This window comes from Glossina fuscipes, unplaced genomic scaffold (assembly GCF_014805625.2).
Source record: "Glossina fuscipes isolate IAEA_lab_2018 unplaced genomic scaffold, Yale_Gfus_2 2, whole genome shotgun sequence".
NCBI classification, from domain to species: domain Eukaryota; kingdom Metazoa; phylum Arthropoda; class Insecta; order Diptera; family Glossinidae; genus Glossina; species Glossina fuscipes.
Window position 1 is genome coordinate 34,844,342 of NW_023998416.1, and position 23,834 is coordinate 34,868,175.

The 23,834-nt window shown below is 33.7% G+C and overlaps 3 protein-coding genes across 9 annotated transcripts; 1 reads left to right on the plus strand and 2 right to left on the minus strand.

Moving 5' to 3' along the window:
- Positions 1-147: 147 nt before the first annotated feature.
- Positions 148-14,707, minus strand: LOC119633927 (protein limb expression 1 homolog). 6 transcript variants are annotated; one of them, XM_038027762.1, is made up of 6 exons: positions 14,084-14,398; positions 13,974-14,018; positions 5,354-5,650; positions 1,453-1,616; positions 1,106-1,296; positions 148-1,037 (listed from the first exon to the last, which is right to left on the minus strand). In XM_038027762.1, exons 3-6 carry the CDS (start codon positions 5,538-5,540, stop codon positions 665-667), a joined length of 915 nt encoding a protein of 304 aa, XP_037883690.1. In that variant the 5' UTR covers positions 5,541-5,650; positions 13,974-14,018; positions 14,084-14,398; the 3' UTR covers positions 148-664. The 6 variants fall into 6 exon arrangements, with proteins under 6 accessions (XP_037883690.1, XP_037883688.1, XP_037883691.1 ...); XM_038027760.1 differs by lacking the exons at positions 13,974-14,018; positions 14,084-14,398 and adding an exon at positions 14,424-14,707; XM_038027763.1 differs by lacking the exon at positions 13,974-14,018.
- On the plus strand, positions 14,096-20,153 carry LOC119633610 (ionotropic receptor 75a). The gene is made up of 7 exons (XM_038027229.1): positions 14,096-14,150; positions 17,987-18,324; positions 18,385-18,949; positions 19,067-19,278; positions 19,357-19,643; positions 19,850-19,989; positions 20,077-20,153. Exons 1-7 carry the CDS (start codon positions 14,096-14,098, stop codon positions 20,151-20,153), a joined length of 1,674 nt encoding a protein of 557 aa, XP_037883157.1.
- On the minus strand, positions 20,039-23,121 carry LOC119633254 (DNA ligase 1). 2 transcript variants are annotated; one of them, XM_038026703.1, is made up of 6 exons: positions 23,011-23,121; positions 22,897-22,956; positions 22,630-22,836; positions 21,601-22,230; positions 20,674-21,545; positions 20,039-20,615 (listed from the first exon to the last, which is right to left on the minus strand). In XM_038026703.1, the coding sequence occupies exons 1-6, from the start codon at positions 23,028-23,030 to the stop codon at positions 20,254-20,256; spliced, it is 2,151 nt and encodes a 716-aa protein (XP_037882631.1). In that variant the 5' UTR covers positions 23,031-23,121; the 3' UTR covers positions 20,039-20,253. The 2 variants fall into 2 exon arrangements, with proteins under 2 accessions (XP_037882631.1, XP_037882630.1); XM_038026702.1 differs by having other exon boundaries at positions 22,897-23,121.
- Between the last annotated feature and the right edge of the window lie 713 nt (positions 23,122-23,834).

The following is a 23,834-nucleotide window of genomic DNA, read 5'->3' on the forward strand; positions in this document are numbered from 1 at the left end:
GTACACCATCTGCGATTTAAAGCTATAAATGATTGAAAAATTATCGTACTGCTTTTTTTTTATTTCTTGTTTCTTTTTTTTTTTTTATTTAAAACGTAAAATATTAAAAATTTTCTTACGAAAAATAATGTGTATAAATTTAAATTTCTTAATCAGTTCTAAATCAGTTCACATTTGCATAGGGCAATAGACGCCTTCATTCAAGATATCATTTGCTTTTGTTTCATGTCCGCTCATTTAAAAATATTTTTAAAGAATCTTAGCGAATTTTTTGTGACTAATATTTAAAGTAATTTATGGCAAGATGACGAACATAATATAAATGTCCCAGAGAGTTAACTCAATTAACAAAAAAAAAATAAATAAATAAAAATATATTTAAACACGAAACTCTCGATAATCGCAGGAACAATTCTTATAATTTCGAGATCAGTTTGATGTTTATTATTATAAAAAGATTACCGATTAAGTCTTGGTATTTTAAACAAATTGAGAAGGCGTATTTAAAATTTGCAGTAAAATCCCTAAACTAAGCTTAATTGTAAATGTCAATAAGTTTATCTATAAATTTCAGTTCAAAATAACATAAGTACATATAAATATATTATTGAAGAGCCAAGTTATGACTCGGAATGAAGTACTTCTTTCTTAGTTAATGGCGGTATTAACAGTTAATGCCGGTAGTGTTAGCATTGCCGCCTAGTTGGTTATGAGCCAACATCAGAATATCTTTTTTCTCCTTAGGGAATCTTAACTCCCGTCCAGCTAAACGCGCCGTTTCTAATTCCCTTTCAGCTTGTGCCATCTCTAAGCCAAGCACGGGACTTTCTTGTTCACGGGCAATCCAATCTAAAGCCATTTGAGCGCGCATATCATCGTCCAAACTACGATTTGAATAATGGGCCACAACTTCCTGCCGGGAACATTGACGTTCGCGCATAGCCTTCAATGAGCCATTCCAATGTAGGAGTTGAAAAACGGTCATTAATTCTTGAAATTCCAACATGGTACGCCCTTTATTGGCTTCCAACATAAACCTAAAATATCAATTATTTTCCGATATAAATGAGATAAAATGAAATTAAATTAAAAAGTAATAGATAACCTGAAGGCCCCAATTCCCGTATCTGGACCGTCCCCTTCCTTCAGGTTTCCTTTGAAAGATGCTCTAGCATCTTGCACTGCCTTTTCTATGAATTCATCGGTAATGCGCCTCGATGGATGCTCGTTAAAAACTGAATTCATTAGAGCTATCTTTGCCGAACTGCGACGTGCTTCAGCTTTTGTGGGGCAATTCTAAACAAAACATTAATGTCTTATAAATTTTGCGTTTATATTGAGCTTGTTTTTTAATTATTAATTTTAGAATGTAAATTTATAGAAATAATAAAACTAATTAATTTCAATTATTGTTTGAGTTGTTATTAATGATAACGTAATGTGAGAGTGCACCTGAAAACTGCCAAAACAACTGCCCCCCGGTAAGGTGACGTAGCACACATACGGCTGACTGTTTGATGGTACCGATTCATAAATCACTAACGCCCCGTTTTTCAAGTCAGCACCGCGGGCTTGTTTAATTTGCCAAAACTCTTGTAAGGCTTCAACAACATTGACTGGAAATAAAACGAAGAAAAAAAAAAGAGTTATGAAGAAATCAATATCATCGCTTCCAGTAACTTCCGGAACAATAAAGAACTAATCAGGGTACGACAATAGGAAAAGGAGCTGCTCTGTTTCTCTTAAGTTAAATCCTATCGCAAGTAAGAGCATAGCTTCTGTTGAACAAACATATACATAAATAATAAATAGATAGACGTATTTCTGCAGTACGTTTGTATTCTTTAATAAATTCCTTTACCAATTTCTGTTAATACCGGATAGAAAGTTAAACAAGACATCTATCAAAGTCGTATAAACCCTTGACCAGATGAACCCGCGAATTGCTCGTGAGCAACCACATGTTTTAGCACGACCCTAACAAGGCAAATAGTGCCTACTAGCTTAACTATAGACACGTTCGTTAAGCGTACCACTCCTTAATTTCCTTATTTTATAGGGAAGTTATGAAGATTAGAAAAAAACGTAGAACGGGATTTAGTAAAGAAAAATGTACTTATGAAATGTAAATCCTATAAATGTAAATTCAAATGAGAAATGTCAAATCGCTTTGGTAACATATAAGGCAGTAAGTGATAAAGTTTTGAAGAGAGAAGTAACGTAGATTTAATAATGATCTGCAAAATTAAAAAAAATTCATATTGAACGGGATTCTTACCACGATAATCATTCTCGTCATATAAGCCAGGTATGGTTGGCAAAGCCCAAAAGGGATCTTCTGGATATACCATCATCTTCAAGTCTTTTGGTATTTTTTTAATAGGCACACGAGATCGCTTGCGTTTTTATTTATAATGTAATTAATTCATCGTTATCTACATATATATTCTTGCTTATTACTATATATATATATATATGTTTATATAAAAATAATGATTCGGAAATCGACGCATACAATACGCTGGACTTTCTAATTTAGGAAATTGAAAAAGAAATTCTGAAATTTATTGATATATGATTTATGAATGATTCGCGCACATATTAAATTCGCATGTCTCTATAGATCACAAAATTATCCAACTTCTTATGATAGCAAACTTTACATAGTAAACAAAAGTCATGTAACATTGCGAGTATTTATTTTGAAAATCATATGATGAAAGTTTAGTTTGTGCCTTAAGTTTTTCGTTTTCTGTTATTGTCTATACAAGAGGCACAAACATGATCGAGATTATAAAAAGACTGGCTTAAGCGACTGTGAACTCTACACGTATACTTTGAAGTTTGCAGTTTCCCGATTTGAATACTCTTGGTGTGTTTTAGATCCTCGATTTTTTTTCTGTTTCTTTTTTGTATACGTATAGTACAATCAAAACAAATACACATAAAACGTCATGTCAATACAAACACAAGCATATACAAATAAAAGTTTAAAAAAGAACAAAAGACTACTAATAAACTCGTTTCGTTTTCTTTGTATTTATTTTCACTCGTCTCTTAGGTTTTTCTTTATGATTTATTTTTATATATATGTATATATGTGGATAGTGATTAAAATTTCAGTTTCTGCTTTTCTTCAAGCCACTCTCCTCCTTTTTTGCACTAATCAAATATGCTTCAATATCCCACTAAATGGTTCAACTAAATGTTAAACGATTTTGTGCTCCAGTAGATGAGCAAATTTACTAAATTCAATATCAAACCTACAATAAATCTATGCACTACAAAGAAATATATGAATATATAAAAACATATTTATATGTATGACTTCGTTTGTATAGTTAAAAGCCCGTAGAAACAAAGGCAACGACCAGCGCTCAATCGACACTTTATGCAGACTAAAAGAGGTTTGGTTTAGTTACGAATGCAACAAATACATACCCATATATCGCATCCAAACAACAACAGCAAATGTTCTCATTCAAACCTGAATTTAAACTCAGCAAAGCAGAAATAAAACTAAAAAAAAAGATATTTTTTGTTATTCGCTTTCATGTCCACCGCCAAAACACGAGGGGGAATAATAGAAAAGATCTCTAAAGTAGACTTATGCCTAAATAACCAAAACTTCTAAATTGATATAGCAATATCCGTTCGTGCATAGTCCACACATCCCACCAGCGTCACGGGTACAATAGCTAGAAAACTAGAAGGAAAAGCTAAACAAAATTCGTCAAATTTTTTATTAATATAAAACCATTTGCAATAAATATCGATTTAACTTTTCGTAATTTTCAGTATCTATTTAGCCGGATCTTACTTTTTCTCTCTTTTTTGCAATCGCTAGGTAAGAAGAAAGCAAGCTATTGCAGGTTAAAACTTTTTATATTTACGATCTGATTTCTTTGCCTTTTTACATTCTCCTAGAACTCTCTATATATTCTCGATTAAGGCCAGTAACTGCGTTTTAACTACAAAATTTGTCTAGAAACGAATTCTCTTCAGTTTAGCGGAAAAATCAACAAAAATAATCCTACCATTGATTTTTTAAGGAACACCTCTTCTGTGTTTTAATTTACAAGTTTAACTTTGCTGTTAAATTCTTTCTTAATATTATTCGCGCAATTCGCTACAAATTCCTGGCTTACTGGATGGAAGCCCATTTCTGGATAATGTTACTGTTGGCATTTTAAACGGGTTTACTAATCCATCAACGATTAATTGTCGGCTTAACTTGAAATTTCGCATACCATTATTGTAGAAATGGAAATAAATTCTTCAACGTTGCAGAATTCCGTAACATACCTTATAGAACGGCATAAGTTTATAACTTCCCCATCAAATTTTTATTATACAACGTTGTAAATTCCCGTACAAAGCCACCTAAAAACGTATGGATGCCATTACGATACATCGCCTTATAAAATTCTACGTTGGACCGAATAAATATTTTGTTCGTATTTGTTACTATTTTATGAACATTTCAGTATAGGTATATATCATTTTTAGCTTTTTCAAATCGTCCATGAGAAGAAGCCAAATTGCACGAAGGTGTAATTCGCAACTTATGCTTATGCGCTTTTAAATACGTACCTATGTATATATATATGTATATAACACAATGTTTCTTTTCTGTGTTTTTGCGAAGGTGAGAAATAATATAATAAAAACAGGTAATTATAGGATGTTTCCACCCTTTAAATAATCATGGCATGCTTACATCGATTGTATCGTTTTAGCACTTCAAAATTAGTTACACCTTCGATTATAACTGTCAGTATTTTTTAAGATAGTAAGTAATCTAGTAGCTAGTAGTAGTAGCAGCAAAGAGAGTCTGCTTCCATTCTCAAAAATCTTGAAGGTAAATATAAAATCTGCCTTGTCGATATTTTAGTGGTTGTCAATTCTAAGCAACTGCGAATATAAACTTCATAGCGCATCTCGGACTTTGCATTAGTGTGTTTGAACCCATGTTAAATGACATTCCTTACCTGAATATATCTACAGATAGGTCTACCAGGTTAACTTTAAAAACTTTACTAGCGGTAAATCATGAACGCTCCCTAAGCGGAATTTATTTTGCATTAACGGCTAAGTTGAGATGCTCAGCTAAAAATTAATAAGTGTAATCAAATATTCTTGGTATAGTTGAAAACATATCTACATAGGAATTCCAATTTTGCTACAAACTAGACATTGACTATGAGAACATTTCGAATCATATTACAAACAAGATATAAAATTACTATGAGGGCAAATATGTCCTAAAAGTTTTTTCTTTTGTTATATTAATGAGCAAAGGAATTCTTATTAAGAAAGGATGAAAAGGCGATCTGATTTCTTTTTTACTTACCACGACCGTAGCCTCGTGTATGATTGGAAAAGCTTTGCACAACGGCATCAACCGCTTCACGTAGCACTTGTTTGGTACGCACATCTGCAACAACATCATGGCGGAGTCCTCCGAGTCCTCCGTCTATAGTTCTACTTAATGCAGTATTTACTTGTTGTGTAAGCGCATTAGTCGTAGCTGCAATCATTATTGTTATCGTTTTTGTTTTTCTTCTTCTTTATTAATATAGAGATTCAATAATATTTGAAGTTTTAATGGCAAATTTACTATTCGACTTAGTTGAGATTTTGGTATTATCTGAAAGTATCAATCAATCAAGTCAATGAATTTTCTTATAAAAAACTTATTCAAAAATTTATTATTCGATTTCTAAAAGTCAAATCGTCTTATAGGCAAAAGAAGAAGAAGAAAAAGGAGAAAACAAAATGTATTTGCAATTTCATGAAGAAAATGCTATGGAATTAAAATGTCAGCGTTAATTGTGCCCCTATAATAGTAATCGATCGGAATAATTCTTGCGCTTAACATTAAGATGATCCGCACCAATTTCGGGGTCATAAATTTTCGGAAAAACTTTGCGTCTTGTTTCGTGTTATTCCATTAGGGTGGCGAGGAAGTGTACGCCATGGGTAAGAACTAGACCAAGCAGAGAAAAACTGATTACGGATGTATGAATAAAATTCATCAAAATATATTGGAGCCTTACATGCTTTATAACCATTTTCTTTTTTAAGCTTAAAAAGGTCATATCGACCCATGAGGGATACTAGAACTTGGGGAGATAGTTTTACGGTTCTGCATGTTACGTGAATTTGAGAAAAAAATAGCTGTAGGCACGAAGTTATTGTATTTTGCTTTTGGAAGGGGAAAAACTAGAGTGATTGAAAACTTTTCTTACAAAGCATAAAAATATATGAGCTAAGAAAACTTTTTTAATAAATTTTTTAATAAAATTAACAAATTAACAATTAAAAAATGCATACGCATAGACATGACGCCAAAAAATAGAACGCAACATTTCTATTAAATGTATGATCGACCTGAAACGAAGAAGAAACAAAGCATTTATGAGGAGTTCTACAGCATGCTTGGAAAACATACTGCGGCCATTAACTTTATATCATAGAGCAGGTCAGACTTTAAATATATTTCAAGAAGACATGTAAAATTAATTCTCGTTATTGTCATTGTTATTACTTTGAACTAGTACGAGTACGTCTTAAGCCCGATAGCCGCCAGTTCTTTTGTCGTTTCACCATTAATACTGGAGATAGATTGATTGGAGGTGCTTCCACGTATATGCTTAAACGGTCCATACGTTCTTTAGGCGTTAATTTATTCATTGAATTAGTTCTTACGTTACAGCAGGTACTATCAGAGAGTCGGACTGTTGTAAAGAAGTTGTATCGGGATCTTTTTCCATTTCCTGACCGAGCAATTTCCTATTCATGCATTGTGCACTTGTATCAACAGCATTTTTACGAAACTCTCCTAATTCGGGGAGATTTCCTCACACACAAAATTTTCTTAAGCGTGGGTTTCATCTATGTGCATCTATGACTGTCTCATGTAAGTCTCATCATACAAATCACACTATGGTGGCCCTCAATAGCCAACAACGTTCGTATCGTAGAAGGCTTGCGTACGGGGAAAAAGGTATCTTTGCAATCAACATAAAATTGCTAGTTACGCGACCCTGCAGCCAATCTGGCAAAGTATTCAAATTGTTGTAGGCAAAGTATAATTTCAACAAAGCATATGTATCTAAAATTGAGACTTGCAGTAGTTCGAGTGTCAATGAAGAAAAAAAAACGATATATTTAGAAAGCGGATGTTTGGCAAATGCATCTTGACCCAATTGCATAGAACAAAAACGAGGTACATCTGCGAAATAATCCTGCATTAGATTAAAATATTTTGCTATAGAGCTGCGAACTCCCTGCGAAGTCCCTACAAGAAAAGTTAAAAAAACTGATTTTTGCCTTAAACTATTTATAACCACGAAATCACAAAAGTGCGAAACTCGTTGAACCTAATGTCATAATACCTAATAGAATCAAAAAATGTAGAAAGAGTAAAAGATGAATAAATTGAAAAAAAGAAACACTTCTGCTGCCACCAAAAGCAAGTAAGTCCTTTGGGAAAATCGCGAATGAAACGGGCAATAAGGAATTCGGTATAGTGAGACGAATTGGAAAATGTTCGAATCTGTCAATATATTTAAATTCGATTTTTCAGTAAGTTTGGACTCTGGGCTCATTTATGCAAATTTTTTAGATACAAATAAGTCAATGGCATATGGCCCTATAGTAATTTTCTTGGCAATGGCTAGATAGCGCACTTATGACTTTGACGGCTATAATTACACCTGCCTGTGTATGATATAAATTTTACGTCTTATAAAACGCGCGTAAAGACAAGTCGAATTATGTATTTACAAGTTTATGTATGCGTAGAAAATTTTCAAAGAAAACTAATATAAGTTCACAAGGCATTTACATAACAGGATAGTTGCTGTCTGAATATGACGATGACGATAACTCGTCAAGTAAAGCAATCAAAAACCTATTAAAAGAAACAGCTGCGAGTAGTAAATGTGCATGCACGCACGCACGCATGTATTTACGTGTTTAGCAGATGTAAGTTGTTATTATGTGAACATTATGTGCACTGAAATAAACCATAATGATAATAAAATGAACAGAGAGAGAGAGAGAGAGAGAGAGAAAGTACTGCTTGTGCTATACAGCGTGCGGTACAGTCCTTCTTCAAATCATTTTCTATGACATTGTTTAGCGTCCAACTCTCTAGAAGGAGGGAGGGAGTTTTGGATTTTTACAAAAGCTTCCAGGTGATGCTTTTCAAGCGGTAATCCAGTCTATAATGCATATCTCTATGGATTAGGAACCCTTAAGAACTGAATATAACTGATTCCCAGTACAAAATGTGATACAAGGCTATAGTGGATAGGCGTTGTCTGTCGAGATCTTTAAAAGTTTTTTTAAAGCGCGGTACATTTTGATATTTGAAAGCACGTTAGCTGTAGCAATAAAAAATTATTCAATTGCTCTTTCCAGATAGCTGATCATTCTATAATTGTATTGCAAATTATAATTCACTAAGGCATTTAAATTGCAAAGATCGCTTGATTATCGTCTTATTAAGTAGTCAGGGGCTCCTTCCTAAACTGAAAAATAAGTGAACATAAATGCATTGCTTTTATTTTCCTTTTAGTTATCATATAAATCTCTTCCGCAACGTCAGCGCGAATAGATTATACAAACACATGTTCAATTATTGAGAAGTGTAAACAAATGTGGACGCTTATTCTCACATGGTTGGCATTTTTATACAAATTATTTGGAACATATACGCTTAATCTATCTTGGGGAGAGTACAGTAATTTTCTCATACAATTTGTGTAGTTCAGTGCAGATGTCTCAAGTTGCCAAGTTTCACACAGAGCTTTTATTTATCTAAAGTTTTTCAACGTTTCTTTAAAAACTTTTTTTCAACCATTTACTCAAGTGTCTGCACTCTATCTTCGGCAAATCGGAGATACTCTACATACTAATTATTGAGTATATGTATAAAAAAAATAAAAAAATAATAAAAAAAAAAAATCACAAACAATTGTATAAAGCATATCATAGTACCAAACATATTAAACGGCGGTAAATTGAGATCTTGCACTCAAGTCATGTACGTCTGCGCACACTACGATTCGTTACCGCGAACAGACACTTGCTCGATCCTGACAAATTAAAAGAGTAATTAAGTGTGTTTCTCATTTAAACATTTGCACGTTTAAATAACAAAATAAGATGTAAAAGCGGAAATGTAAGAAAGAAAGATTGGTAAATTTAAAGGCAAGATATCGCTAAGTAACCGTTAATCGCTGAGAACTATCTTTTCAAACGATGTCTTTTAAATCATGTCGTTTTTATAAAGGCCGGTGACATGTTAAGTGTAAAAAGTAAATCTTCTCATTTATAGTAAGCAGAAATTCACATTAGCTGCAAACTGAAACTTGGTACATAACTTAATCTATATATATATACACATATATATATATATATATATATCGATAGTTAATGGCTTCAGATCAAGCTTGAACATAAGCCTGATAAGCTTAGAAACTGCCCCTTATGAATTAACCACGTTACGCAAAACACTTCAAAATTCGAATGTTTTGTTTTGACTTGAAGTGGGGGGTATCGAAGATTCGCCTCGAGGCGAATATAAACTGTTTTTTTCCTTCAGGCTTATATAAATATTTTTGTCTTTGCTTACTTGTAACAAGTTTTGTATGTTTCATATTTATTTGGTTTTGTACACCGGAGACTGTTTTTTATGTTTTCTTTAAGAAGTATCGCGTGCAGCGCATATTAAATTGGGTTAAAACTTTAAATGCCGATGAGATACATGCATACGTGTGCACGTAAATATAAAACAGGATTGAAGTTATGTGCAGCTTGGGCCGAATTTTTCGATATCCATCACCTGTATTGAGTTGAGAGACAACAAAAGAGTATATATATATATTTATATATATACATATGTTACACTTGTTTTGCGGCAAATTTTGATGTACGTAGGCCTGAGTCAACTTAAGCGCTCATAAATGTATGAAAAAAATTTCAAACTATTTGAAAAGAGGCAACGTTCTTACAGTCAGTCGCATATTAATATCCTCACTACTCTTATAGCACCTAGGCATACTTATCAAAACCAATATAATAGAAATAATTCCATACCTAAACTAGACGGTTTAAAGACTTTCACGATCGGAATCATGGAAGCAAGAAACTAAAACTATCTACAAATTGGATATGGCTTCCTAAACTTCGCGGAGAAATATCAGTGCAGCTTTGAGAACTGCCCGTGCTTCCTAATCTGTCGAAATCTGTTATGGGTCTGCAGGTGGTAAGTTGCTATGTAAATGGGAAAATTTATTGAATTTTCAAACTTGAAATTCTGAAAGCCTCTGAAGATTTTGCCCAATCCTTTTTCCCTAAATTTTCTAAACCATTTCCGTTAAACGGTTACTTGCGACATACAGTCAGTCCCATTCATTTTACAACATTGTGTGAAAGACGAGTCAACGTAAGCAGTCGTATAAGGCAACTAGAAAATAAAACAAGAAAAAGCTTAGTTCAACAACACGATCATGGGGGCTGAAAACCAAAATATAAAAGTTTAACGAACAATAGTCTATATGCTAGATGTATGTATAAACGTTAGTCGTTACCATTTTTTACTTCGTCGGTGAACGTTTGTCAAATTAAGACTTTTCTTCACAGTGCTGTTTGTAATCTTTACGCCATAGTACAAATTGTCTCCGTCTGTAATGCGTAGGCAACATCTATCTTTGCATCTTTAGACAGGTAGAGTTCTGTGTCAAAAAAAAAGAGGGAAAACCCGAGAAATTATTATTTTCCTGAACAATTTGAGCTAAACTTTGAAAAAATCAATTTACAGTTTGTCATATCACCTCTAACAACTTCTACGCAGACTTGTGGGCAAACTCATGGTGTGTCCGCTATATATACCGTATCTTAATCCAACTTCGGCCTGCGAATCACTAATGAAAACAAACGAAAATGAGCTCCTTTTAAGGAATTGATGAGGGACGATGGAAAATAGATCACACACGATGGATGAAGCTGCACAAAGGATGGAATGGCCCGGAGTGAGGCCACGTAAGTTAATGCCTTGAGTTTAGTAAAAATGTAAAGGAATCTCTAATTGAGTGCCCCAAATTAATGGATTTTACACTCGCTTAGAGCGCGTAATTGAGACCAGAATCCACAGAAATGCTTAATGCTAAAGACGACATCTTCCGTTACGACGATATCAAGCGAAAAGTTTCTTTAATGGCTCAACAAATATTTCGAGACCTTGGTAGAGCAGGTCGCTGCAACCAGAGTATATTCCAAATTTTATTTCGTCTAACTACCGTTTGTGTCGCTCTCCACACAGCTCCCTTAGTAAAGCTGGCTGTAAAACGGGCCTAAGCTAACAACTTAGCCCAGTTTTTCACATAGGGGTCCCAGAAATTATAGAGAGATTCCAAAATCGATTAAAATGGAAAAAAAAAGAAATCATTTAATATATAAGAAAAGTGTTTCTCGATATTGATAAAAAGAACGATGAACTTTTCTTCCATTCATTAAGTTAAGTTAACAAATACCCTAAGAGTATAACGTAGCCACTATGAGTAGAGTGTAATAAAATAAAACACATCCGCCCGTACTTCCTTGTATTAAGTAAAGAAAATTTTTATGTTTTCAAAATCCTTCTTTATTCATTAATATCGCCTTGTCCGTCCAAGAATGATCAGTCCAATTCTCTCCAAATTTTCGATGACTTTTACATAAAACAATTTCTGAAGAGGTTCAAAATACGCTTCAGTTTCTGCAACGATCTTTACTTCGTTTGCTGCAGAGAAGCAAAAATCACAGAAAATACGGGATCACTTGCCAGGTACTCAGCAATGAGTTTGCAAGTAACTGTAGCAATAGGGCAGCAGTTCGTGATAACAATACTCACCGAGTTGAATGGAAATATGGAATTGAAAATAATTGGTGTCTTCTCAAAGTAGAAACCGAACGTAATTGCAGGCATACAGACAAGAAGTTTTTCAATTATTAAATTTACCCCATAAGTTAAAATTTGTAACTTACGCTAGGAAAGAATTTGGTAATAAGAAGATTTTGTCTTCGGAGGATTGCTTTTAAAAGTTCTGTCTGGGCGAGAAATTAGGATACGTATATAATTGAAATTTTTGCACAGTGGTCCTTGAGTACGACAAATATTTCTTAATTCCGTCCCATCGGCTGTTTGATGCAAAGCGAGTTACTTGCAGAAGGTATGAATAACCAAAGGTACAACTCATTTAATAAAACTATCGCCACATTCATTAAGTGTACACAAAAAGAAACTGTATGGAGTATGGTGATATGTGCCTTTCGTATGGCGGCATTGAAATAAATGACTTCCAATATGTGGAGCAAGAATTAGTTCTGAAAAGACCGCGTTGATTTGAGTAATGTAACCAAATATATTCCTGTTAGCAATTTTGCACTGATTTTTTGAAAGTATAATGATTGATGGTTATGGCTATATTGCACGTGGGAAGAAAAAATATACCCAAGCATTCTTCTTTCAACGTAATGAAGTAATGAACGGACAACAGACAACCGAACTGAACTATAAATAATTAGCGAGCTTATCAAATTATTGCAGGCCTCACATAGAGCGTGCTCTAGTTATTTTAATATCAATAGCAAATAATGTCCCTCTGTGCATTGAGCGTATGCTTATCACGAAGTACCCACTTAGTATCCATCTTAACTGAAGTATTCAGCATTCGTCGTGGTGATGATAAAAGGGTTTTCGCACTACAAATGTGAAGATACAAATCACTTTTGTATAAGTAGAAAATTACTTACTGCAAAAGTGTTGACATGAGTGCCTTCTGTTAACGCCTTAGAAGCTTGCTAAATAGAAATATTATATAGAAATACTTTATACAAAACTTTGGCCAGATGATTGGCTGTTGCCGTAGTGCACTAAAGTGCTCTTTTCTTTTCCGATGTGATTAGTCGTTTTTGCCTTCGAGAAGCATTATAAATAACATTTATATATACATACGCATAGCATAGCGTTTGCCTAACATTTGTTCATAATTAATTTAAAATTCTGAACACAGAAAAAAATCCTCAATGCCCACCCGGTATTATACATTAGGAATATTTAGTTCTTCTTTCTTCTTTTTTAGATTGAGGGTGTGGTGGGGGGGGCAGTGAACATGAAAGTTTCGGTTATGGCCGAATATAATTTTCTTTCTTGGTTATTTTGAAATGAATCCCCGTCTAGATTGCGGAAATGCTTGTATTTGCTGAAATGATGTATTGAAACGAACGTCATTGCAGAAACATCCGCTGTACAGTATTGCAAATGATTTTTGAAATGTACCTGGAATCAAGTAACGCATTATTCTGTCAACTAAATTTTTGTTCAGCATAATGTTGAGTAAAGAGAATAAACGTGATTGCATGGGTCAGCGTGTGTTAGCGGACAAATAATTACATATGAATGTCGTCTTAAGCATAAATTTCGAAACTTTTACACGGGTTGAGAAAAACTTTTTTCTTGGCTACAGATTTTCATTAAATTGCGGTTGTAGCTCGCTGAGAAGAACAAGACATTCACATACTACTTATGCATACTTTTTGCGAGTAGCGTAGCGAGACAGCAGACGACATAAAATATAAATAAAATAAAATTTACAAAGTTGCTGACAAGTACGAGGAGGAGGATGAGTATTTGTCTTTGTTTTCTTTTTTTTTTTTTATTCTCCTCATTCCCTTATTTTTCGCCTCTTTATTATAATAAATGAATTTTTTACGAGCAAAACATTTAACTGTGAGTTATAAAAAAAAAAAAATTATCTAAACTTTAAAAACTTGTTTTTCGATGTAAGGTTTTTTTTTCCTTTTTTTTGAAAAATTTACTCAAAATGTTCGTTTTTCGAAAGCAATTAATACAAATCCCTATATCTTTATCGTCCAATCACATAAACAACTTTAAAGAAAAACAAAAAAAAAATTCTTACATTCATTGGATGAAAGCCGATTGAACAGTGCGTAGTAGAAAACGACTACGAGGTAAGATCTAATTAATAAAAAGCAAGCTTACGTGCAAAAATGAAAAAAAAAGACATACACTTTTAAATCAATGGCACAACAACTTGACGATTTGAAGCGATTGCCGGCGGAACACTATAAATCACGTAGGTTATTACAAACGTTTTAAATTTAAATCACTAAAGCATTTTTGAATTTTATTTTTCTTTTTAATTTTTTAAGCAATCCTCTCATTTGCATTCACTTGTCTTGATCAGAGAATAAGAAAACTTTTAATTTTTAATAAACAATTTTTGGAAATTTTATTTATTCAATTATCAATGGGATCAATAATAGACATGTAACATTTTAATATGCGCAGACAAACGCTTATAAGCACATATATATAAAAATGTTGTATATTTATAATGTAGACATACTTGCATAGATTCCAACTCTAAAAAAGTGTATTTCCGCTTTCAAACTCAAGAAACCGACAAGCGTTACGATAAAATAACTACTAACGTTGTCAACTCGATCGCATTTACCTTAAACACTAACATACATATGTATGTATGTATATATGTACGTACGTACGACGTACATACTTGTCATGCATATATATTTATACATACATGTACATTCCGTTGCTTCTCGCTGCCGTTCACAAGTTGAAGCTAAATAGTCTGCATGTACTCTCGTCCGATGGAGATGAAAACCAAACCACAAGTAGAAAAAAAAAGCGCAGAAACAGCAACAACAACAACAACAGCAATAACAACAATAATAACAATAACAAAAACAACATTACAAAAACCAAAATCAACAGCAGCAATTGAGAATGTAAACACCTCTCAGTCAACGTCGCAAACACCGCAATCGGGGCAGGCAGCTACTTGCCTTGATAGATTAAAATGAAGCTCAGAGTGTAGTCTGATTAATGACATATAGAGTTTCACATATTATGACATACAGAACGACGAAAGGACAGACTAAGTGGTCCGACGGGCGCGGGCATGGACGTTTGTAGGGACATATAGATAGAACAGACAGACAAAACGACAAGCATACGCTTGAGTATGTAACCCTTACATACAATGCATATATATATACACTAAATAACTAAATATGTACATAAATACATACATACATACATACATACACATAGCATATAGACGGCAAAAATACAACAAGAAAAGCATATCGCAGAACACACATAATATGACGAAGATCGATAACATTTATTGTACACATAAATATGTATATAGCTTTAGTGTAGACATATATTTACACATTCACATATATCGGTAATAACGGAGGCACACAACTCATTATTAAAGCATACAACAATATATGTATCTGTATGTATATATATCATCAGAGTTTCCCAGTCGTCGCTTATAAAAGGCTTTCATATCCTGTTTTCTTTCTGGTTTAACAAAAAACAAAAGTAAATAAAACAAAAATAAATAAAATCAATTCAAAAATTCTGCATCATTTAAAAACACATTTTAATAATAATCAGCCGTTTCGTACACGATGGTCTGGCTGGGTATTCTCATAAAAATGTCAACATTTTTGTATTGGCTCGTTTAAAGAGAGGCCGTCCGTCGAAGCGAAGTTTAAACATGAAGAGGAGAATCAAACGAAACATACACATAACGGTATAAATATGCAATGAAGATTTTTTAATAATTTAAACACAACAACCAAATTACATACCGGTTTTTTTAATACTTAAAGATAATAATGAATACACATTCAAACATATATACATAAAAACATACATTCATTCACTCATACACATGTGCGCGTGCGCTGTGTTTGCGATGTATGTACATCATCATCATCATCATCATCATCATCATCATCATCGTCATCATCATCACACACATTATACACACGAGAGGAAAAACGCAACCGAAAAAAATGTGGCTGTAACTTATTTGTCGACTTAATTTTAAGTCTTCGAAGGGAAGTGGGTGACTGCTTATGACACAGAAAAAAGAATGTTTTGTAGATACTGTATGCAAATACTAATACATATATAGCGTTAAGCTTGTGTAAACAGATACTTATTATTCTGTTTATGTGTATGTAAACTGCTGTCCGTAGCTGTAAATTAATCAAATGTTAAACGATTGTGGTACACAGCCTTTCGATATCTGTACGCAATCAAAGATATTTATATACATATATATATATATATATATATATATATATATATGGTGTTGAATTGCGCAAATACTTTGCCTACACTATTAATATATTTACTAATATGTTCACATATCAACATTTAAGTTTTAAAATTTTCACACTTTTTCATAGCTTTTCATGTACTTGAACATATATGAATACATATGAGTGAATATGAAAATGTGGATTGTGCATAGCTAGCGGATGATAAACAAGCTTCAAATCTATGCATTTATATGCTGGGAAGTAATGCGTAGAAACTCAATACACATAAAAAATTATCTACGATGCGAATTTGATTGTGAGATCGATCGATCGATAGCTCAAAATGGAAATATACGATTGAAAGTATAATTTACGAAATTTATGAAAAAACAAGCGATAAATGAGGACCAAAGAATTGCTTGCATTGAAGATTGGAAGGCAAAAAACAAGTCTGTGTGCTGGGCCGTCCGTGCCGTCTATTGCATTGCATGTTTTATAATAATGTCGTTGGAGCGATTCAGAAAGTTGACTTGGTCTATGGTCTATGTTAACATCGGCTGAACCCGCTGAACGGTAGAGAGAGATATATTTTGCATCGAGAGCAATATTAGAAAAATATCTAAACAACATATGTACTGCGTAAAATATTATTATTATTATTATTATTATTATTATTATTATTATTATTATAAAAGAAGAAGACATTGAGCTCTAGCAACACAGGCTGACAGCTCTATTTTATAAAAGTCCATTAAATATTGAGCCTAATAGTTTTAATAATGTAATCAAAATAGCCTAACAACATATGTACTGCATAAAATAAAATAAATATCATTAATTGAATTTCAATTTTATTCTTCTTCTCGTTTAGTCACTTAGTGATAATGTCGTCATTGAACGAGTTTCTGGCATATTGCCCTTTCAAATGCAGGAAGGCAAAGGAAGAAACAGCCGACGGTGTTTATTGAATTTTTAATTCAAACAAATTAACATGAAAAACTCGTACGTGTGAAAATAATCACGTAAAGACCTCGTCATTATAGATAAATGACGAGTATTATTGAAAAACACTAATATTTGGATATTTACGAGTGTTTGAAGGAGAGGTGAATTGCGCGGCTTTTGTAATAAAACATAGCGTTTGCTATGTTAATAAAAAATACTTTGTTTTTTTTTTTTATTTTTCTACGGAAAATCGCTGTTCTCTCCACTTAGCCGGTAATTGCCTGCATAATCATTAACACTATAGCAAAAGAAAACGAAATTTATATTGAGTTTCAGATAATGGCAAAGAAAAAAATAAGGAGAAAGAAGCACTTTTGCCTGTCAATCAAACTTTAATATTAATGAGACCGATTTTAACACGGCTTTAAGTCTTAAGCATATAAAAGCCAGTGTATCATGCACCTGGAGTCTCAGTCTGTCTTGAGAGTATGAAAAACTGGTTTCAATTTCTTTGGTTAACGTCATTGGCCTCCCGGTCATATGCTGTCCCCCGAACAACAAGTCTAACAAAGTCGTACATCATAACTAATTATACCCTGAATTTGGTGAAAACTGTACATACGATTTTACTTACATGCAACGCGAAAGGTATACAAGTTTAGATGAGCACTGAACATTACTCATTATTCACTAATGCATTGTGTAGATTCTCAAATTATTGCTCGGCAATTAATTTACTGGAATCATTTCGTTAAAATTTATGACGTAACGAATAATTTCACTTTAAAAGCGATTAGCGAACAGGATAGATCTCATGCTAAAACAGCAATTATTCTCAATTGCGAGTGTAAAACGACGCAAAATCTTATCTTTGAAGCATCACAATTCCGTTACTTCAATAAGACGTATCAATGGCTGTTGTGGGATTTTCATAATAATAACTGCTTTAGCCATTTGCAACAATCGGGACTCAATTATTTAGGACCTAATGCCCAAATTGTGTTTTTAAAGTATGAAGAGCCACATTATCTACTTTGGTGGGATGTACATTCGAAAGGGCGTCATTTAAAAGCTAATCTCGAAATGCATTTAGTAGCAAAAGGCACATACATTAACGAGACCCTTCAATTCGTAACAAAGAATGATATAAATGATATACGAGGTATACGTTATAGAGGCGACTTTGAAGGTTTAAAACTTAGAGGTGCTACGGTGGTAAGTGGATGTGGGATATAGATCTCATTCTTTATTTACATTTATATTTTCCCTTTAAAGATCGATCAAGACAATATAACCGATAATGATCAAATTGAACAAATTTTGTCACGCTCAAGCAAAGATCCGGGTGTTTCAGCTTTTACCAAATACCATTATGAACTATTTAATCTTTTACGACATCGTTTAAATTTCACTGTCGAATTTCGCAATGCCCGCGGTTGGGCGGGACACTTAGATAATTCAAGCTACCGACTGGGATTTCTAGGTATAATGCAACGCAACGAGGCTGACATTGGTGCGAGTGCAGCTTATCCGCGCTTAAATCGTTTTGCCGAATTCGATAGTTTACATCAAGGCTGGAAATTCCATACTGCCTTCTTGTTTCTTTACACTCCGGATTTGCATGCGCAAAGTAAAAAAGGTAACTTCTTGGCACCATTTGAAAAGCATGTTTGGCTCGGATCTCTAATAATCCTAAACATGGTCGGCTTAGTTTGGATCGTTGAGGAGCGTGTAAAAAGCTATTTAAGTAAAATAACCACCAGCAACGTGGAAGTATTTAAACGAATTGGTGGTCGTTTTATAATACCTCTTAACATTTTTGCTGCGATATGTCAACAAGGTAAAAAAATTATTGTATATATATACATAATTAATTATAATTATAATTATATATATATATATATATATATATATACTATAACATAATATTAATACAAATAGTAATGTTTTTAACAAGGTGTAGACCCCGTTCCAAGTGGAGCCTCGTCTCGTGTTATTACACTTACTTCGTTTCTGTTCTCTTTGGTTATGTATAATTACTATACATCCTCGGTAGTTGGAGGCTTATTAAGTTCCACTGATAAAGGACCTTCCACCGTAGATGAAGTCATATCCAGTCCTCTCCGTTTATCTTTCGAAGATATTGGTTATTATAAAGTAAAATTTCGAGTGAGTTAAGATGCGAGAAAACACTAAGCAGCAAAAAAAAATTACTTCTCTTTTTATTTCCTCTTCCTAAAATATTAGGAAAATAAAGCGCCCAGTATTGTTAAACTATTAAATAAAAAAGTACTTCCCCCTCGTGACCCTCACGATTTGCCCGTTTACACCAATTTTTCATCGGCTATACCATACTTAAAGAAAGGCGGATATGCTTTCCACTGCGAAGAAGTTGACGTTTATCCTGAGCTGGCTAAAATTCTTACAGACTCTGAGATTTGTGACTTACGTGCTGTATCCGGTTTGCTGGGTTCCGCGTTAATGGATTGGATCGTACACAAGAATAGTCAATACACCGAAATATTTCGTCACATGTAAGTCATAACAAAATGTATTCCTTGAAATCATGTATTAAATGCAATTAATCCTGATATCTCTATATTTATATACTCTATGTTGTTTTAGTTTCATTAATATATATAAATACATACATGCTTCAGTTGCACGTATACTATATTATATATTATAATTAGCTACAAACTTTTTGAAAAATGCACCTACATATATTACATACTTCCAGTGTGACCCAGGCTCAAGAAGTAGGTTTAATTCAACGCTTGCTAAGACAACGCCGACCAAAAAAGCCGCCTTGTCAGAATCTGTACACAGTATACCCTGTTAATTTATCGGGAACACTTAGCGCTTTTGTATTGTTAGCCGGTAAACAAATTCCTTAAATGCCCAAAGGAACATAATTTAAAAAATACACTTTTTGTTTTATTGCAATTATATTATTTTAAATTTCAGGGTCAATAATCATCTCATCAAAAATACTTTTGCTGGAGATTGCACTAAAGCGCTATTCGAATCGATTACGTGATTAAGAAAATTAGCAAATTATTTAAAATCGCAGCTTCTCTTTGAAAAAGCAGCATAATCGATAACTTTTATTATAGTCGCAAAATTCAATCTTTTTAATAAACTTCAATAGAAATCATCTTCAGCTTTAACGTTACGGCTTTGCTGATTTTTAATTTGATCTTGAGAACTATACATATCGGCCACTTGCTGAGCAGTAGTTGCCATTTCGGCTGATTTGTCGTCTCGAATACGTATGAAGCGTGGAAAACGTAATGAAATGCCCCTTTCAGGATCAACAATCCCTGCCGCAGCCTTGTGTATGGGACTAAGAGAGAGATCAGCACATTTTATTTCCCATACCTGCACTGGTTCCAGCCAATCATCTGGCTCTAATGAGCTATCGCAACAAACGTAAGACTTTTTTGCCGGTAAAGTATAATTTTTAAAGAAGTCTGCATGAGTTTGTAAATCTTCGTCTGAAAAACCTAATAAACCAATTCTGTTGAGAGATGCGTAACCAACTATAAAAAAATTGAGACTGACCTGTACCAATTTTACAAATACTTTGATATTCTTCATTGTCATGATCATAACAGGCTAACAGGAAACCACCATAGCTGCCAGTACGTTTACCTTTACCTCGGTAGCCACCAATTACCACCAAATCTAATGAGTCGCCACATCCTGACAAATAGTCTTTCTTAAGCTTAAGCCAATTACGTGATCTCCTTGCTATTTCATATGTGGCGTCAACGTCCAAAGTCTTTACCATTAGACCCTCACAATTTCCTTTTATTGAGTCCTCCAAAGACTGTTGCACCTCATCAACGTCCATAGTATCCACAGCAGTAGCAAACCTCCAAATTCCTTCCTGTTCTACAAAATGTTCTTTCAAAAGTTTTCTTCTCTCCGCGAATGGTTTTGAAACTAAAGGCGCTCCATTCAAGTACAACAAGTCGAATGCGTAAACACATACTTGCACTTTAATTTCGTCGATATCGACATTTTTACGCTTGCGGGTGGTTAGGACTTGAAAGGGTAAAATCATTTTGTTCTCCACATCCCAGGCAACAATTTCACTGTCTATTACAAATGAAGAAACCTCAGGCTTTACAAATTCCTTAATTCGTCCTATAATGTCAGGGTATTTGGTGGTGTTGTTCTCTTGATTTCGCGAAAATATTGATACGGAGCCGTCTTCTTCGCTATGAATTTGCGCACGTTCACCATCATATTTCCACTCGCAAGTAATGGCCAGGCCATCGAAACGTTCCAATACCTCCGACACACCTTTAGTAGGCTGAGCCAACATTGGTTTTATGGGAACTCCCGGCACCATTGGACAATAATCCTGCAATTTTTCTACACCGTGCTCCAACAATATAGGTATAACCTTATCATAGTTGGGGCACTGGCTGCGAACAGAATATCTTAAAAAAGAAATGCTTTTGCAATTACGCTGTAACTTACCAATGAGCGGTTTTTAAAAGTACAGCAACTTCATCTGCTTTTTCTTTCACAACATCTTCACTCATTTTGTTAATTTTATCAATGTGTCGCGTTTTTACAATGGCAGTAGCAACAGCGGCTAACAAACTTTGTTCAGCTATACCAATACGTAACTTTCCCAATAAAGATCTAATAAAGAACCGAGCTTCCGAAGATCTACATGCGATATATATATCCTTAATATGGGTGATTTTATTTTTACCCGGTGCTTTAGCTATATCCTTAAGTTTTTTAAAAACCCCACTAATTGTTAGAGGAGCCGGCTTAAACATCATACGTTGTGCCATTCTTGATTGCTCCGCTACTATGCCCAAATCGCCTATTTCATAAGTTTGGGATTTAATAAAATCCAACTTACGTCCCGTCGTTTCACATATTATCTTCATCAACGTTGTTTCCGCTACGCCAAGTTCCAGACCTTCATATGCTGGCGCTAATTGATTAATAGACAAATAAATGCTAGGCAGCAAATCATTTGGATTCAGTAAAATTATGGAACTGAACAAATTTCCTAAAATTTCAATCATTTTTAGTCGACTTTTCGTGTCTTCGATTAAATGGAAAGTACGTGTAAGAGCCAGGTAAGGAGTGCTGCAAGTTATAAAATTGTAATTATTATTCTAATTTGTTTAGACCAAAGCGAGAAATTCTAAAACTAAAGTAAGTTGAGCACTAGCAACTAAATATGAATTGGAATTTCTATACAAATTACTGAGAACATATATGCGCTTACGCTCTAAAGTGACCAAATTTTATACAAATACATGCAAAATTATCGAGAATTTTAAAGACTACCGGCTGGTTTTTTTTTAAACGATAAACTAGATGGAAGTTAAATACTTTATTGATATTATGTTCTTTCTATGCATCTCCAAAACACCCTGAATATTAGGGATATTTGAGTTTATAAAAATGATTGTCAAATATTCTCTTCAAACAGTTCACTGGAACATTTACATAGATAAACAGACAAGAGCACATCGCATGTACCTTTCACCTTTCTTCCACGGAGCGTCGTCAAGTGGATGGTAACGACATTTGGCCGGGTTATATTCTCTGGATATAATATCAATTTTCTCATCATTAAGCGTGACCAGTGAGACTGCTTTTGGCTTTTCCACTTCCGATTCCACGTCCAGTTTAAGTTTCTTAGCCGGCCTCTCATCGGGTGAGTTAGCTTTAATTTCTTTAAACGACCTTTTAAATTTAAGTAATATTAATTACTATTCAAATGCTTGCAAATTCTTTTAAATTTACCTCGATGCTTTTACTTCATCTCTCAAATTTACTGATGTATCCTTGGGTTTAAAAAAGGACCTAGAAATATGAATGTTTTTTATTGATTGATTTAAAATTAACGCTGCAACGCACGTAATATTTCTTTGGGACATTTCGTATCCAATCTTTTTTTTTCAATTTTGTTTTACATAGTTTACAAAACGAAGCAGACGTGTGTTTAATACCGGAGTGGCGGCTAAAATAAAATAATCTAAAACATATGATTTATATCAAACAGATTGGGCGGAGAGTTACTAGACTGTAATAAAAAGAAAGGAAAAAATGTCTTGGTCTTAATAGATTTCGCACCTAATTATTTTTGTGAAAGCAAGAAATTCATTTAAATTAAATTTTCTATTTCAAATAGAAATACAGGCGGGAGTGAAAGGATTGACGGGCTATACAGCCCGCCATGCCGAATGTTATTTGACCCCCTACGAATTGCACGATTGTTCGCTCGTAATTAATGGCGACAATTTAGCTTGTAATTTATATAAAGACGCGAGTGGTCCTTATTCGGCTTTTGGAAATTGTGGTGATTTCTATAGAATAAATAAATTAGAGATAAAGGGAACAACAAAAACGCTGTATTTTTACTACTATTATTATTGTTAAAATCATTTATTTATTTACTTTTTTTGTTTTTTTTACCTAATCGAAGAAATTTAAGAGTATCAAGGACGCAAAATTAGTAATTTATTTATTTTAAATTCAACAGCTGTTTAATAACTCCTCTATTATGTGAAAATAAGTTACAAATTTTCATCTGATAATTTCAAGAAAATTTCGCTCTTTGTTTTTAAATGTTTAATGCTTTAAACTTAAAACAACTTAATAATTTAAATGGTAACGCCGCAGCGGGGCTGTTAAATGCCCAAGCGCTGTGAAATGTCCAACTTAACAGAAAACAAAGGTCC

Coding starts and splice junctions, on each gene's coding strand:
- LOC119633254 (XM_038026702.1), bottom strand. CDS start 23,030: ATGTCCCAAAGAAATATTACGTGCGTTGCAGCGTTAATTTTAAATCAA. Junction 22,837..22,896: donor GATGAAGTAAAAGCATCGAG/GTAAATTTAAAA, acceptor TAAATTTAAAAG/GTCGTTTAAAGAAATTAAAG. Junction 22,231..22,629: donor CCGTGGAAGAAAGGTGAAAG/GTACATGCGATG, acceptor TATAACTTGCAG/CACTCCTTACCTGGCTCTTA.
- LOC119633927 (XM_038027760.1), bottom strand. CDS start 5,540: ATGATTGCAGCTACGACTAATGCGCTTACACAACAAGTAAATACTGCA. Junction 1,617..5,353: donor TACACGAGGCTACGGTCGTG/GTAAGTAAAAAA, acceptor TTTTATTTCCAG/TCAATGTTGTTGAAGCCTTA. Junction 1,038..1,105: donor ACGGGAATTGGGGCCTTCAG/GTTATCTATTAC, acceptor TTGATATTTTAG/GTTTATGTTGGAAGCCAATA.
- LOC119633610 (XM_038027229.1), top strand. CDS start 14,096: ATGGCACAACAACTTGACGATTTGAAGCGATTGCCGGCGGAACACTAT. Junction 14,151..17,986: donor GGCGGAACACTATAAATCAC/GTAGGTTATTAC, acceptor TTATCTTTGAAG/CATCACAATTCCGTTACTTC. Junction 18,325..18,384: donor AACTTAGAGGTGCTACGGTG/GTAAGTGGATGT, acceptor TTCCCTTTAAAG/ATCGATCAAGACAATATAAC.